The 17,765-nt window shown below is 40.8% G+C and overlaps 2 protein-coding genes across 4 annotated transcripts in view; one reads left to right on the top strand and one right to left on the bottom strand.

Moving 5' to 3' along the window:
- The window catches only part of bmp6 (bone morphogenetic protein 6), a 66,312-nt gene extending 63,573 nt beyond the window's left edge, over nt 1-2,739 (top strand). The window contains exons 6-7 of the mRNA XM_007903413.2: nt 1,544-1,654; nt 2,477-2,739. Of these exons, the coding sequence (XP_007901604.2) occupies nt 1,544-1,654; nt 2,477-2,626 (261 nt within the window). The 3' untranslated portion in view covers nt 2,627-2,739. The remainder of the gene's footprint in view (nt 1-1,543; nt 1,655-2,476) is intronic.
- Nucleotides 2,740-3,041: 302 nt separating this feature from the next.
- The window catches only part of txndc5 (thioredoxin domain containing 5), a 28,732-nt gene continuing 14,008 nt past the window's right edge, over nt 3,042-17,765 (bottom strand). For all 3 annotated transcript variants that reach the window (XM_007903415.2, XM_007903416.2, XM_007903414.2), the window contains exons 2-10: nt 16,627-16,776; nt 15,436-15,541; nt 12,388-12,484; nt 11,138-11,253; nt 10,706-10,792; nt 9,649-9,804; nt 7,614-7,696; nt 6,410-6,539; nt 3,042-4,244 (exon numbers count right to left, since the gene is read on the bottom strand). In XM_007903415.2, coding sequence (XP_007901606.1) covers nt 4,122-4,244; nt 6,410-6,539; nt 7,614-7,696; nt 9,649-9,804; nt 10,706-10,792; nt 11,138-11,253; nt 12,388-12,484; nt 15,436-15,541; nt 16,627-16,776 — 1,048 coding nt within the window. In that variant the 3' untranslated portion in view covers nt 3,042-4,121. The remainder of the gene's footprint in view (nt 4,245-6,409; nt 6,540-7,613; nt 7,697-9,648; nt 9,805-10,705; nt 10,793-11,137; nt 11,254-12,387; nt 12,485-15,435; nt 15,542-16,626; nt 16,777-17,765) is intronic.

The raw sequence follows: 17,765 nt of genomic DNA, 5'->3' as shown, positions 1-17,765 counted from the left end.
TCTGCACTGTGCACTGCTAGTGGTTACGAGCCCGTCTTTAGATCTTTTGCTACAATTGTCAGGACTGACCTACTCATCGGGTACAGATGTAATGGAATTTAATATGTGGCGATTCACAGCATGAGTTGCCAGTAGCACACCTGGAGATGAGAGTGCGTCATAGTGACCTGCACACAATCTGGTTAACCATAAGTAATTGCTGTTGGAGGAGAGATCTGGAAGTGAGAAGAGAAATTTGGGAATTGTTTTATATGTACAGTATCATTTTTAGTGCGATTTCTTAAAGGTTGTGATTTGTAGCCAGATGCTGGGGAGTAGGAATTGATCTAGAGGATGTTGTATATGTCATATAGAAATGGGGTAGATGAGATAATAACTGAAGGAGTTAACTGTACAGTGGGAGCTATACACCAACACCTTGCTCAACAGTGGGAAAGCCAACTCTCCAGCTACTTGCTGACACTGTTCTGTATAATTTTTCTCAGCTGTCATCACAGTAGCAGGAGGTTGTTTGGCATAGTTTCTGCATCACTGAGCCAAAGCGTCTCCCAGGAGTAGAGCAATGTTGCACTATTCACTTTGAGGGAGTGCTGTTGTAACTAGTAGGCATTGTGCCTTCAGTGGATGAATGAACCATCCCCCAAGGAGACTTGTTGGACATTCATTGGTATCAGATCACAACCAATGTTCTAAGGAAAAAATGGGCAAGACTATTACTTGACATACTTTGTATTTCTAAAGTGAATGTGTGGGTGTTTAGGCAGCATTTCATCCCTGGTTCTCCTCTTATGCAGCTTGCTTCACAGTAGTCCCTCTGGTTTTATTTTATGTACTTCAGTTATCTTAGTTCTGTGGATCTAAAAGATAGATATTTTCATCTACTTCTCAGGAAGGGAGATGAGATTTTACTTTCTGTTGCTGACGTTTTACCCTCTCCTCCTTTTGAATATATGAGATGCATTTTTACTTGATGATAATCCTTGCATTTGCTGTCCACAAATTGACAGCTGCATTCACCCACAAAACAGTCACTGGACGTCATGGTACATTCCCTGTGAAGTGCTTTGGGCCATCATCCCAACATGAAAGAAGCTATAAATTGTGAGGGTTGTTATTATTATATAGCAGCTTGTGTTGAGATGTCTCAAAGTGCTTCTCACGGTACAAGTGATGTGACTACATGTATTGTGTGGGCAAATGAAACAGCTAATTTGTACATAGCAATGATTCACAAATAGCCAAGGAATGAGTGACCAATTTTATTTGGGGTTTATGGCCAGGACACAGAGTGAGTGAAACTCCAACTATGCACTCGAGTACTGATGCAGGTCTTGATTCCACAATGATCTGACCTGGAGGCAAGAGTGCTACCCACTGAGCCAGCCTGATGTTCTACATGGGGAGTATTGTTAAATTGGCGAGTTCTGCCTGTGTGAAAATGCAATTCAGGCCTGGATTTGAAATTGACCCTGGGGGAAAGGGGAGCTATTCCAGTAATTCACTGCTCATAGATCAGTACTGTCATTATATTTTCTTTTCAAAGGACTGGATAATAGCACCTGAAGGATATGCGGCATATTATTGCGAAGGAGAATGCTCGTTTCCTCTTAATGCACACATGAATGCCACAAATCATGCAATTGTACAGACACTGGTGAGTAAAAGTACAGTTTAATGGACCTTTTAGAATAAAGCAGAACTGAACAGAGACTTTAAAAAAAGTTGTGTCATCCTAGTAAACATTAAAAAAAGTGAGAGTAACTGGTGTCAACTCCATGACTTTTAAATTTATTGAATTAGATTTGAACAATGGAACTAATAACTGGTGATGTATTTTAATACCTGGGTGTTGTACTGAAACCCTGAGTGAGAAGATGTGGGAAACTTAGGATTAAATGTTACTGTGATTCTCAAAGCCATTGAGATGCTTGATTTTATGCCCCTCCTCAGTGGAGATGGGTGTCTGTTTTGGGTGGGGATTTGTATTTTTTTGAATGCCTCAAATGAACAAAGATGAACTGTCTTTTGCTAGTGTGCCTGTGACCAACATTCTTTGGGGTTAGATGTCAGCCTGTGATAAATTCCAGTTAATTTTCCCACTTTTCTCATCTGAAGTTGAAAATAGAACAGTTGTATTATATCCTAAAGTATCTGTAGCAGATTACTCAATGCTTTATCAGAGGTAGTAAATAGTTAGTTGTGGGGTCACTAGGATTTCAGATTTAGTCAAAGTGCTGACTTTGTCTCGAAAGTGATAGCTTGAAAGTTGCTGTGCTGCAAATGTTTGGGAGCTGTTAAGATTCCTATCCAAGTGAAGGTATTCCTCCATTTGTGGGTGGTGGGGGAGAATAGGAATTATTGCTATGATGAAAAGCTAGAATGCAGGAGAATGTGTTGTGATTGCTACTGAAGTCTGACAAAGCTGAGTTGAAACTTAACTTAAAAAATACCTTCCTCATTACATCGTTCAAATCAGGTCCACCTCATGAACCCAGACTACATTCCAAAACCCTGCTGTGCCCCCACCAAGCTCAACGCAATTTCCGTCCTCTTCTTTGATGACAGCTCAAACGTCATCTTGAAAAAGTACAGGAACATGGTGGTCAGAGCCTGCGGTTGCCACTAACAGGCAACAAAACCGCTTTCAGAACTACTGGGGGAAGGAACCATGTCCTCAATGCAAAGCAATATGAATCCCTGAAGAAATAAATACCTCTGTATATAATGTTTACAATTTTTAAAAAAATGTTTCTACATAAGAAAAAGCTTTTGTAATATATTTTGTAAATAGTTTTCCTACAAATGTAATTTATTTGTTTGGGGGTATTTTTGGTAAGTGTTTGACCTGGGCTGTTAAAGTGCTGGTTATATTTTTTGGGGAGGGGAAAAAAATCCAAACGGCAGCCACTGTGTTCTTGGTACCTGATGGAGGGTGAGTGAATGTCCTGCATCCAACTGAGTAGAATGTAAAGCTTTGCTTTAGACTTCATCACCCTAGTTTTGACAGAATCCATATGTTATAAACAAACTACAGACAATCATTTTCTTAAGAAATTTATTAGAAATTGTCAAGTTGTGTAAACTATTGACATTCTGTCGTACCACATTCCAATAATTGTGTTTTGTACAAAAGTTTCAGAAGTGAAGTGCCAACTGTACTTACAAATGTTATTTTCTCCATCAACCGTTAATTCTTACACCATGTGCTAACAATAAAGGATTAAATTAAGTGGTTTTCCTGTTCAATTTTGCTTATGCTATTCCATTCCTAAACATGCACCCAACATTGATCATTTCTTTCTGCACAACCTTCATCCAACTGAGTGGGTTAACAGACTGTGTTGCATTTAAGGATATATACTTTGCCATCTGCCAAATTGAGTGAAGTGTATAAAATAAAGGACTCAAAATGTTAATCTTTGTAAATGTAATCAGAGATGCAGATTAGAGGAATGTGTCTGTAGATATCCTGACTGGGTTATCTCAGAAAGCTAGTTATTCCTTGTGTAATGTTGGTCTTCACATTGGAAGCTGCTGTAACTATCTGCATTCCTGTTTAATTTCTCATGATGCTATATTTACTTTAATCCCTGTGATACTTATTGTCTGCTTTCAAGTCCTACCCTCAGAACTGGTTGGAAAAAAAAATTGTAACATAAAAATATCAATTTTGACAAGGTTACTACTTCCAGTCACACTTAAAAGCTAGAAATACACACCATCATCACACACACTTCCTTAGGTTTTAATAGCTGCAGGAGATGGGGGGGCTTGATGATAGGCTGAGGTACTTGGGTCAATTTGCTTTTCACAGCAAATTACAAAGCAGCTACTGCTACCAGGACTGACTGGTGCCAGATGAACCACATATGCAGATACTTTAAAAAGACAAATGCCCATGAGACAAGCACACTCCCTGCATTGCTACACAGGACACCAGCCAATGTAATCTTACAGGAACCCTGAAAAGTTGGCTTCACCTCACTGGTAATTAAGAAAAATGGAAAAGAATTTTTAAAAACAATTGTTTTTTGCACGTTCAAATTTTAAAAACATTCTCAAAGCTATATTTATAATAGCAAGGGTGAGGCCAAGGTGGTAACAGGGAGGGAGTGCATCTTTCACAGCTCGTCTCTGGCCTGCTGTAGTATAAAACTGTGGAGAGCCTCCAGGTCTCTTCCTCCATTGTGTTCTTTAACCTTCTCACCACCACGGAACAGGAGTAACGTGGGATAACCACGGACCTTGGAAGAATAAAAACACAAATTATGTCAATTGTAATATTTAGCTGTTCCTGAGAAATGTTAACAGAAACCATGGCACAGCTGGAGAGAGAAAATATATTATTAATAATGCACACACCTCACCCTGAGGGGCAGTTCAATCGTGCTAGCTAATTATACCATAGACATTTACAACACAGAAGGTCATTTAGCCCATCATGTCTGTGCCAGCTACCTCGAGAGCAATTCTCAGTCCCACTTGTCTGCCCTGTCTCCATACCCTCTAGCTGACTCTTAAGGTATCTACCTAGTTCCTTCTGCACTAGAAGGAACCTGTGACTTCTGAAATAAATTAGATACCCATGACAAGTGAGCAGTAAATGATCATTGGCAGTTCTATTGTCTAAGAAGCTCTGAAGGCTTTTAATTTTTCCCTGTTTGTACCAAGCTTTTCATGAGTGAGGAAAGTAGGTATAGAGGACGATCCCAAGGTGGTCATCAGCATCTTGGGACATCCTCCCAATTACATTATACAAATGTAATTTTGTATTGTAATCTACCGGGACAAATTAATGAACCCATTCTTGAGAAATTACCATTCCTCCCCGCCCCCAATTCTCTCTCTGGGTCAAGCTTATATTTCTCAGCAATATCATTGTTTCCTGGCCAAAGGTAAACTTTTTTTTGTACTATATAAAAAGCTGCCTGTGTAATCCAGCTTGTGCAACGTCAATGGCATCATTGTCCATTCTAAGTAGATTTGATTTTAAACTATACCTGCAGTGTTTCATGGTTCCAAACTAAAGTGATTCAGCACGCCAGCCTAAAGGCAGAATTTCAACTTCACAATCAGAAAAACAACTAAATCCTAGTCAGTTGACATTACTATTTTCTGAATGAAGAAACCCTTTTAACATTTATAAACAAAGATAGTGTTTTATCTCGATCACATCTTTTAACTTTCTTCACTCATGAAAATTCTTGGTACAAACAGGAAAAAATTAAATGCCTTCAGAGCTTCTTTGACAATAAACTGCTAATGGGGTTGAAAAAGCACTAAAGTCATGAAAACAGAAATGCAATGGTGCCTCTTCACCAGGGATGCCCACATATGTCACAAGACCAGAGGCCTCCCAAGTCAGTGTGCTGTACATGGGATCGATTACCTTACCCATTCCATATCCTGAAGCACCATTTACACTGATTTCTCCACAGGTACTTTTTCTGACTCCAATACCGCTCTTATATGTTTGAAGTCACACAAAACAACAACAACAAGATTCCATTTATTGAGCGCCTTTCACGTCGGGAGGACGTCCCAAGGCGCTGAACTAATATGGTCCCTACAACTACAAAACTAATATGGTCCCTACAATAAATAACATTACTGCACACATTTCTTCCAAATGAAGCGTTTCATCTTTTTAAAAATAACTTTAGCTGTAAAATTTGTGTTTTTACTGAATCCATTTTAAAGGGAACACTTCAATCAGAAGAGACTTTTTCACATAAATGCCATCAGTGAAACTCCATGCTTTTCCACTGTGGTTAAAATCTGCTGCTCAATAAAATGGAACCATATAGGCCCAAAAGGTTGCAAGTTTCTATTCCTGATGTGACTTAGCTGGAGGCAGTAATGGGGGTGTTACAAATGAGTTTCAATGCCCCAGGTGTGGGTGGGGGGGGGGGAAGAGGTTGAATCAAATAATCAGCCAAGCTTTCTGTACCCGTTTACTATTCCAGGACCTTTGCTGAAAAGTGTATACATATAAATATGTGGGGAGAAATTCCACCTGGATCTAGACCTGCACTCTAGGTCTTAGCATTTTAGAGCATGAAGAATTCAACAAATGCTTGAAGTCAGACAAAGCTGATTTTCTGTAGATTCGTTTAGAACTGCAACAAAAAGGTTTGAAAACGAATCGGAAGAATTTGCCAAATTCTGCCTGCTCTAAAACGCAAGAGTGTAAATTCAGAATCCTCTTGTGGGTGGTTACAAAGGGCATCCTTATAATGTCTGTGTGTCTAAAAATACAATGTGGCTGCTGATTTAACAAATAGAGATTGGGGAAGCAGTCAACAAATGGCAGACCGTGACAGATGACACCATGAAAGAGCTCAATTCCAGCTCTCTTCTCAACACGCCTCATTAATAGCCTTCCCATTACCGAGTGACTTGTACTTACAGAGAATCTATTACAGAGGGTACGCTCCATTGTGCAGTCTACTTTTGCAATCTTGACCTCACTTAAACCAGGAAAGTCCTTATTGGCAAGATCCTCCCATGTTGGTGCTATGTTCCTGCAGTGACCACACCTGGAAAAAGACACACAGCGGATAAAGGGTGTTTCAGGGTTATAATAATAACAATAATAATAACCCTTGCATTTGACATAGCGCTTTTCACGTCTTTCAGATGTTTCAAAGCACTTCAGACTATACTGTAAAGTGAATTGACTGTAGATTTGAGAGTGAAATAAGCGTTTAAGTTTAGATTTCTAAGTTTCTTTTCATTTTGAAGGAAAAACTATTTTCTTGTGGTTAATTGAATAAAACATTCACATATGAGTGAGATTTACATTTTTCCGTACACGTTTTTGTCTAGCCAGGAACCACTGATCTCTAGTGGATTTCATTCCCTCCCTGTGCCCAGCCTCTCTGGAGGAATGAAGTTCAACGACAACAACAAATAACATCTGTTGGAGAATGTGTCAAGGCCCTGGATGGTGGAGAATTTGGATTTGGAATCCGAGGGGCTGGGATCAGGAGGGGTGGAGGACAGGGAGGGTAGGAGGGTGACCGAAGTTCAGATTGAGATCTCTGCAGTGTGGTACAATCATGAACTTATGCTCGGCATCATATAAAGCCACAAACTTGAAAGGAGATTTTTTTGGGTGGTGGGAGATAAGGAAGAGAAAATATTTTTGAGACAGGGAGGATTGTTCTATAAAAGTTGGCACAGCTGTCATGGGTCGAGTTGCCTTTGCTATATATAAATTGATATGGTTCTGAGAGAGAAAAAAAGTACTTATTTTGTTTCTTTGCTAATTTTCTCCACTCCCTTCACTTCCTCTCCTGAATAACAATTTACATTTACAGAGCGCCTTCCACATCAGGAGGACGTCTCAAAGCGCTTCACACAGCTGGCTGGCAGTCACCCAAGTTGGCTGGGTGTTTTACTCCTCAATTTTTCTGCTGAATAAACATACTTGAGCCTTGACAGTTTGCGCTGGCAAATTAAGCATCTGCCAGAAACCCTGGCTGTTTCTCCCCTCCATAAAGCAGGATCTGAAGTCAAATGAAGCACCAGAAAGTATAGCATTCTGAATAAAAATATCATCTTGCAGCAAACTCGCAAATGTTCTACCCACCAGAAAACAAGTCACTTACCATGGAGCATAAAACTTCACAAAAGTAACACCTGTGGCAATGGCCTCATCAAAACTATCTTCAGTCAGGACCAGCACACCAGACTGCAGAGAGGAAATAAGTCACAAACCTCCAAAACAGTACAAGACACAGGACAGACAAAATAACCCACAATATGTCTTGTGTCTCACCCTGTGATGAGGCTTTTAATTGGCCCATATTGTCCCTGTTCTGAGGGGGCAAGTCTGCTCCCAACACTCCTTAAATCACACGTTTTATCCAGCTGCTGGATGTGCAAGGGATTGGAGGGGAGGGGTGGGGGCTGTCATCCATTGACAGTTTCTGCATCAAGACAACAATGTCCATAGGACTGCCATATCTCAGCCACCCTTTAACCTTTGAAAACAATCTCACATCTGACCCAGAGTACAGTACACCTTAACGAGAGCGACAAAACTTCCAGAGTTGACGCACTTTGGAAGTTTGTTCTTGAAGGCAGTTAGGGATTGCCTATTTTTCCCTTACTAGGGAGGTGTTTTTGTTTGTAAGTCTATGATTTTAATCACCATCTGTTTCAAGTGGGGGCTGAAAAAGTGTCTTAAGCAACACATCACCTTCATTACAGAGATGTTCACAAGATGAGAAAACAAATGCACAGATCTAGAATAAGCATAATAATAATCCTTACCTTTGATGTAGCACCTTTCACGTAAGGACGATGTCTCAAAATGCTTCACGGCATATTGAAACGGCAATGAGTGTTTTGCGGGAGAACGCAGCATTTTCTGAAATCTAGTGTATGCACATCCTAAGCAATCCAACCTCAGCTAAATTTGCTCTCAAATGCCTACTCTACTCTGCTAAAGATTCTGTCACTTCACTAGGATATTGCTCCAGACACCATCCGAAGCCCAAGTGGCCAGTACACATGTACAAGCCGAGCTGGTGAATTATCAGTAGCCTATTTGATCAAGTCTAACTCTGCTCTCTCCCGATATCCAAACATGCCGGAGTCATTGGATAGCTTTCAGGAATGGGAAACTGGGCTACTTTCCCACTCTAGCCCAAGAATAATAATAATAATCCTTGCATTTGATGTAGCGCTTTTCACGTCGGGAGGACGTCCCAAAACGCTTCACAGAACACACTGTAAAGTGAATTAACTGTATATTTGTGGGCGAACGCGGCAGCCAATTGCGCACAGCAATGTCCCACAAACAGTCGTAGATTCAAAATGACCAATTTATTATTGTTTTTTGTTTTGGAGGGATTATTATTAGGCGTATGGAGTAAGGAAACTTGCCCAAGGTTTCGCCCTGCCTGGAATTGAACTCAGGTCTCTCGCTTGCAAAGCGAGTGCTCTAACCACTGAGCTACACTGAGCTACAAGAAGATTACATGCATCCAAATGCTGCCCTGAGGATACAGCTACTGAGAAAGGGTGGTTAAAGCCAAGATACTGAACTCTTTCAAAAAGCAGCTTGATGCTCTGATGGGGAGATGGTGGGGTGGGTATTCTGGAGGCACAAAATCAGATGGGTTGAAGGGACTTTTTCATCCGAACCAACATTGTGATCTAACTCAGCAGACTGGGAATTGAATCTGCAACACAGTGGTCTGTACAGCATAAGTGTTGTACATGATACTATTTCAGATACTATTTCCCGACTTATTCATCAGTTATACTTAAAATTGGCTGCTGGGTTCCCTTACAAAATATACAGTCATTATCCTTTACAGCAAATTCTGTAAAGCACTTGAAGACGTCCTCCCAATATGAAAGGCTCTATATCGGAATGTAAGGAGCTTATTAAGAATAAAAAAAAGTTGAAGAATGCAAATTATGCAAACGTTCATTAATTATTTTAAGATTTGACCTGTTGCTTAGAGGAATGTTTTGTACCATTTAACAGCTCTGCCTGGGACAGGTTTAACCAGGATTATACTTTCCCCTCCCCATTCATCTTTCTTCATCAGCGCTTCCGTGATGTTTTGATGCTTAAATGCAGTCGTGTCCCCCTCCACCCATGTAGAACTATCCTAGTGTCTTACATACCAGATCCTCCTTTGCCTCTACCTTCTCCGGCTCTTCCTCCACCTGCTCAGCTTCATCAGTTGCTACTTCCTCTTCAGAAGGTTGAGCCGCATTTAACCGGGAATCCACAAACTGCTTCAAAGAGTCCAGATCCCTCTTCCCTCCGTAACGATCGATCTGTGAAGAAAATAAGAACTCTGAATTTAAGGCATCCTTCAACGCAGCATTAATATTCAATCAAGATTACAAGTTCCTCTTTCCCTCACCCCACTCAAGTATTGCTTAAAGTTTTTTTAAAATATATTTTAAAATAATAAAAGGGGTAGATAGGGTAGATACAGAGAAACTATTTCTTCTGGTAGCGAACTCCAGAACAGGGGGTGGGGTATCTTAAAATGAGAGCTAGGCCATTTAGGAGTGAAATTAGGAGGCTTTTTTCACCCAAAGGGTAGTGGAAATGTGTCCAATATCCAAAGGCTGTGGATGCTGGATCCATTCATATTTGCAAGACTGAGGTGGATAGATATTTGTTAGGTCGGGGGATTAAGAGATAGAGGCAAGGGCGGGTGGTTGGATTTGAGGTACAGATCAGCCTTGATCTTGTAGAATGGCAGAATAGGCTCAAGGGGCTGAATAGCCTACTCCTGTTTCTAAAGTCACGCAAGCCAGATGTTCAAAGATGTCCTGTTTTCAGTCAGAACAAACAGCCACAACAACAAGAACTGACACATTTCTTTCTCCTCTCCCCCCTCACCACTAAACATCTGTCAGGAGGTTCTAAAAGTGCCACGTAGTACCTTGTTTATTACAATCTCTTTCGAGATGAGGGAGAATAATAAAATAATTCGATAGAGTCTGTCGGGAAGATTCAAATCAAACTTTTATTTCCATCTCCCTCCGTACCAATTGATCAAATTCTTCCAAGCTCTGGAATTTCAACCAGTTCAGAGTTTTGCTAAAAGTTTCAAACTCGATACTTTTCAAAGGCACAGCATGTGGTCAGAAGCCATCTACATCAAGAGGTGGGAGGAGAAATAAAACATGAAATTTCTCAGCTTGATTAAAGGACACCACTTACCTTTTCTCCATCCTTAAACCACATAAGGGTTGGGTATCCACGGACTTGATTATCAGAGCAAAGTTGCTGATTGATAGTGCAGTCCACCTAGAATTCAATTAGGTGAAAACATAAATTCTCAAACAATATCATAGCAAGTGGAACATAAGAAACATCCACCACTTCAGGGTGAGGATGAGAACAATGTGAATATAAGAAAAATAAAGGGGCGATGAACATCCTCGCTAACAGTACAGCAATAATCTGCAAATAGATTTTACGAAAAATTAAAAAGATCAACGGATAATTGGACTGACCAATGACAACACCCTCTATCTGTAGCAGGATATTAAAACCAAGTGCAAAATATTCCAGCTTAGCCAATAATTTATATTATGCATTTCTACTCATGGTACTTGTGAGTTTATAAAGGTACAAAAAATTTGTTCCCACCTTGCCAATTTTCAGGTTGCCCGAATGCTCGTACATTGATGCCAGCTGTTCCCATGTGGAGACCAGAGCCTTACAATGCCCACACCACGGGGCAAAGAACTTGATGAAATGGAAACCTGAAATTGAATTTTTTTAAAACAATAGTTATTGGGAAAATGTCTTGCACCACCTTCCCCAAACAACAGATATGAGGGGGGGTGGGGGAAAGACATAGGGTCTAGGTTTACGGTTTGTACTGTAGTGCCATAGAAATTTATAGCATGGAAGGATGAATCAAACTCAAGATTGATTAATTTCTTACAACAGGACCTGGAAGATGCCAGGTTCAAGCACCACAATTACGCTTTATGCAAGTCGGCGCTCTTGAAATATTGTTGCATCAACAAACCTCTCAACTTTTACAATAATAATTAAGCATAATCATAGCAGCTTAACTGTAACATTTCCTTGCGCTTTTCTTAACAACAACAACAAGATTCCATTTATAGAGCGCATTTCACGTCGGGAGGACGTCCCAAGGCGCTGGACAGTTGGGTCAGGACCCGAGCCTTGGGGGGGGAAATAGTCAGGGTGAGGGAGGGAAGGGAGGAAGCAAGGAGGGGGGAAATCGTCAGGGTGAGGGGAGGGAAGGGAGGGAGCGAGGGAGGGGTAGAGAGTCGAGAGGGGAGCTGAAGGCACGGTCAAAGAGAAAGGTCTTGAGACCGGCCTTGAAGGAGGAAAGGGAGGAGGCGGCGAAGGCACTGGGGGATGGAGTTCCAGAGCCTAGGGGCTGAGAGGCTGAAGGCCCGGCCACCGATGGTAGGGCGGTTGGGGCGGGGGATGTGGAGCAGACCGGAGCCAGAGGAACGGAGGGTACAGGTAGGTATGTAGGGGGATAGTAGGTCGGAGAGGTAGGAGGGAGCGAGGCCGTGAATGGCCTTGTAGGTGAGGATGAGGATCTTGAATTCGATCCTCTGGGGGATTGGAAGCCAGTGGAGGCGAGCGAGGGTGGGAGTGATGTGGTCGCGAAAAATAGCTATTAATCCCAGCCCTGTGCTCACATTTACACAGCTGTAAAAGGAACTCCCCATTCCTTGCCAATGCAGCACACCTGAGCTACCCTGCTCAGAACTGAGGCACATTCCTGAATAATAGTTACTTGAGTGAGATACTGGCTGACTCCCAATCCTCCACAATACCCCAGCAGAGTCAGTGCCTTCAGAAGACAAGGAAGAAAATTTAATGACCATACATCAGAGTCCAGAACATACCTTGTGCCGTATGTGACTTGAAGTTCTCTGCTGACAGCTCGTACAAGCCTTGCTTGGCTTCAGGGATTTGGGGAGTTTCCAGCTCAGCTTCTAGTTCCTAATAAGAATAAATGACAGCTTTTAAACATTAGCATTACACTTGTCCATTAAAGGAAAAGATCCATCTATTGTTTTTGCAAACTTTTAAGAATATTTAGGGATAACTAACAAGAATCTCTTGTACATTGTCCAATATATTTCCTTCATTATCCTTGTGACGAAATACATGTCAGAGTGTCTAACTGAGGCCTCCTCTGTCCCCCCCCAACCCTCAAGCCAATCCTGAAGTCAATCACACAATAAATTGTCAATCTTTCCCAAGAATCCACAGCATACCGCTCAACCATCAGGTGTTAGCATGGCTGAGTTGGTATCACTCTTTACCTGAGTCGAAAGGATGTGGGTTCAAGCACACATAGGGACTTTGAACTGACAGTATAGGCTAACACTCTAATGAAATGCACTTGCAGTGGCAGAGGTGCTGTCCTTCAATTGAATCATTAAATCAAGGTCCTGTCTGCTTGTTTGGGTGGATATTAAAGATCCCATGGCACTATCCAAAAAAAGGGAGTTTCTTTCTCCTAGAATCTTGACCAACAATCCCCTTAATAAAATTGATCACTCACTTTATGGCTGTTTGTGGGTCTTGGTTTGTGTAAACTGGATGCTGCGTTCGCTCACAAAATACAGTCATTATATATTTACTCTACAGTAAACTGGAGAAGTGCTTTGAGATGTCTCGACAACATGATTTGGTGCTATATCAAATGCAAGGATCATCATCATCACGGGAGAGAGCGAAACAACAAGCCCACCAACAGCATCAACCTGCACTTGTACAGCACCTTTTACATAAGGGAAACATCTCTAAGTGTTTCTCAGAGAATGGGAGCTTGAACAGTGGAGGGAGGGAGTTGGGGAACCCAGTGTAAAGGAAGCCAAATGTTCAGGTAACTTCTTTGTGTATAGTGCTCAACAGCAGTCCACCTGGCCCAGGAAACCATCAACTGAGTGAAGACTTCAAATAGAAACCTGGGTCTGCTATTAGGAAATTACTGACGTGCTGTGGAAGGAAACAGGATTGATCGGGGAAAGGATGAAAAGTGGGCAAAGCAGATCCTGAAGCAGAACAGAGCAAGTTGGATGTCTTTCGCTCATTCAGAACTGCTCAGTACTCCTCCCCCAGTTAACACTTACTAACCAACAGCAAACCCTTTGTTTCTTTACAACATCCAAATGGAAGGATTATTATATATTATATCCTGCCATTAATAAGAGCACATTAGTTCATGCTGCTACCAAAGATCACTGACGGGTTCATCTGCAGGTGATGTAGGCTAAAGGATTATCATGTGGTATTTATAGCTCAAGAATGCAAAACAACATTTAACGCCACAGCCCCCTTATATCTTTTGCTCTTTAAAAATAAAGTTGCAGTGTCTTCAAATGAAATTGAAACCTGGAGACCCAAATAGCTTTCTTGCACCAACGTACGCCAAGATTCATGTTTCTCAGTATCCTCACCCAAACCTAAAGACCAAATTTGTAGTAATCCCTCTAATCTGAAATGACATTAAGATAATGCATACCACATCAAGCACCTGAGTCTAGAGTTGTTAACAATTCTTGCATTCAATATAGTGTCTTATCACGTCAAAGGACTTCACTTTTTTGTGTGATATTTTCTTTTATCCATCTTTAAATCCAACCTTAAGATTCACCTCTGATCAAACCAATGGTCATCTCTTGCTCAACATCTAACCCGACAACTGTACAAGGCTCCGAGACCCTATCTGGTGTGAAAGGTGCTACATAAATGCAAGTTACTGTTATGCAGTAACTCTTATCTGTAGGAAAATTTTACAAGATTAACCTCAGCTGCACCCTGACAACAAAATTACATTTGTATAATGTTCCCTCAGCTAGAGGAAGTTAGGCTGCTCTTTCCTTCAAAGCAATATCTCATTTGCCTACAAATTACACAGTCACTGCACCCCACAGGCTCCCCATCCAACAACGGATCAATTTTAAGATGCTCATTCTTCATCTTGAAATACTTCCATGGCCTTGCATCACCCTACCTCTGGCCATTCCCCCTGTTCCACCATTTCCAACCTGGATCATGCCACTTTCTTGATCCATCCACCCCACCTTCAGTGGGTGAGCCTTCAGCCACTCTGTCCCCTCTCTCTCTGAAACTCTCTCCTGAAATCCCTCTGCCTCACTCCTTCCCTCTCTGTTTTCAAATCCCTCTCAAAGACCTACTTCTTTGACTGCACTTTCAGCCACCACTGCCACTCAGTCTTTGTAAAATGCTTTAAGACTTTCTTCCAGTATGAAAGATACTATACAAATGTAAATTGTTGTTGTCCAACTCCTTTAAGAACAATCAACAACAAAATTACATTTGTATAGCGCCTTTCATATCAGGAGGACATCCCACGGAGCTGGGCATTCAGTGTTTCGGACTCAATATTCAATACTCGGAATAAGAAGCCTCTGGACCAGTTAGCAATACATTGAAAAGGTAAAACAAGACCTTCCAATCACTGAGTATGTGTTCATTGTGAGCTCAACTACCACCATCAACCCATACTTGCTAGATTTACTTTTGACATTAAACACAGTGACAGTTACCTGAACTGACTTTATTAAGTGGGTCAGTTCCACACTAATTGACTTAATAAAAGCTTAATAAAAGTCCAGCTTAGTTGAATTGCCTTAAAAACAAGATGTTCAGACTTTACCAGTGCAAAATGACAATGAGATTAGATCAACTGGCCACATATTACAAATCCTGCATAAATAAGTTCGAACTTGCCCTGTTACAGCTGCAATGTTGCAGCCAAATACAATGTCACTAGTTCTGGTTGCAGACAGGAGAGAGGAAATAAAACAATAACAAAAGCAGAAAGGTAAATGTTTTGCTTTCACAGCACCAGTTTACATCAATGCAAAAACCTGAGGTTAAGCAACAAGAAGGAGAAAGACACTGCATTCCATACTTACAGCAGGTTTAGCATTCACTGTCTGAATCATCCATGTTTCCAGCGATTCGAAGTCTCGAGGTCCCTGATATTTGACAGCATCTTGTTCAGGTTTAAACAACTTGAGTCTGATGATCAACCAGAGGGGGGGAAACATTACTTTTTTAAAAAAATTAAACTGCACAGCCAGCAATTATTTGCTCAAGAGTTGAAAGTAATTTAGAAATGCAGAGAATGAAAATGTTGTATGAAGTGTTCTGCCTCATTACTTTTAAAGGATTTTTCATAATTGGGTGAAGGGGGGGTGGGGAGAGAAAGAGAGAAATCAGAACTGGAATGTGAATGACTTTACATTTGTTCAGTGAGCAATGCTGCATCCCAAACTGGGTTACATATTGTTTTTTTTAATTAAATATTGAAAGCATTTCTGGAGATCAAGCCTAATTTGTAAGAAACATCTTTCCTCCCAAATTCTATGCAGAATATTGATTTAGAAATATTCACAAAGAAAAGATTAATCCTTTGAATATAACCAAACATAAAAATAAATGACAGGCAGGGCTCAGGTGCAACCTCTATATAGATCTGAAACTGAAAAATCTGCTGCTTAATTAAGGCTCAGATTCTATTTCAGGATTATTACAACCAAATCCCTCCTTTTCTTAAAAAGAAATGTGTAATTTCGGTTGAAGCTGTAAGCATTTAAAAAACAACTTTGCCCACAAATTAACTCCTTTTTTTGCTGTACAATTAACGTTTTACATGTTCAGCCTTTACATGTCTTAACAGCTCAAGGCAATTCCGTTTTCTGTAATATTGAATCGGGAATATATTTGGTATCCAAATATATTCAACACAACTACAAATTTAGATTTACATGTCAGGGGGCACCCCAAGATGTTGTACAATGTACGGTTTGCAGTTGGGGGTAGAGTTTCCAGAGGAAGTGGCTCAGTCTTATTTCAGAAATGTATCTGTAATATAAATGCAGCTACTTTGTAGGTGAATTTGCACACACCAATGTCCCATTAACAGCCATGATGTGAATGATTTATTTTATTTGGGGGATTGTTAACCAGCCAAGTAGTAACACACTGAGAACATCTGCTCACTCACAAACCTCACTCCCAACTATTGTGCAAGAATATCTTAAAAACTAGGTGAAGATCAACACTTTCAATGGAAAGAACCCGTCCGCCAGTGCGGCACTTACGTGGGATAACCTCGGACCCCATTCTCTGAGCAGATCTGGGTATCTTCGGTGCAGTCAACTTTGGCTACGTGCACTGGAGTTTTCTCCATGTTGTTGTATTTGTCTCCCAGTTTGTTCCATGTGGCCTGTAGTCTCTGACAATGCCCGCACCTATATTACAAGATATAGAACATTTTGTAAGATTGGGTGAAATTGGTAGTAGTGAAAGATTAATAACTCACAGTTGATCATAGAAGTTTACAGCCCAGAAGATGGCTATTTGACCCATCATGTCTGTGCTGGCGCAACCCATTCAGTCCCATTAACTGCCTTGTCCCAATACCCCTTTTAAAAGACCATTGTTAATTCCTGGGTATTTTCTTGTATTCCACTCTGCACCAGTGTCCTCGGATTACTTGAGAACCATCTCTGTTTAAGCAGGCTCTCAAGCAATTTTGTGAGCAAACTGCAGCATAAATGAGCTGCAATGTAACCCTGGCAGGAACCCCACAATAATAAGAATAATAATCCTTGCATTTGATATAGCGCTTTTCACGTCGGGAGGACGTCCCAGATTAACAACCAGATTAACGCATACATATTTGTTCTATTCATGAACAGATTTTATTTCAATGGAAATAAGAGCTGTTAACAGATAAACTTGTCACTTGTTGTCTTGTAAACAAGGCAAAGCTATAACTTGTTCTTATAGATGGCTAAATTTAGGAAAAGCTAATCTGGTTTACATGAACAGACAGAAGAGTTTAAATCCAATCAATGGTTTGAAAGTGTTATCACCTTGTTGGGCGTGATTCAGTTCTGGAAACTGAGACAGAAAGTTGTCTTTACATTCAGGTACTCAAACCAAGACTGCTGCAATACTAATCTTGAATTTTAGAGCTTCATCATGTCTAACAGTTCAAGGCAATTCAGAGTTTTCTGTAACATTTAGCCACTACATTTTGCAAGAGAACACAACCACTCTGCAACAATAAAGGGATGAATTCCAAGCACCAGTGGAGCTCAGCAATACCCCACGAAAACAACAACAAGCTTATATTTGCATAGCGCTTTTCACGTCGGGAGGAGCTGGATAGCGTACAGCATTTCAGAAAAGCCATCACATGAATGACTATGTTTTTAAAGAAAAATATACAAAT

This window comes from Callorhinchus milii, unplaced genomic scaffold (assembly GCF_018977255.1).
Source record: "Callorhinchus milii isolate IMCB2004 unplaced genomic scaffold, IMCB_Cmil_1.0 Scaffold2, whole genome shotgun sequence".
Taxonomy (NCBI): Eukaryota; Metazoa; Chordata; class Chondrichthyes; order Chimaeriformes; family Callorhinchidae; genus Callorhinchus; species Callorhinchus milii.
Note: the sequence above shows the minus strand (reverse complement) of the source record. Positions and strands in the feature narration are given on the sequence as shown.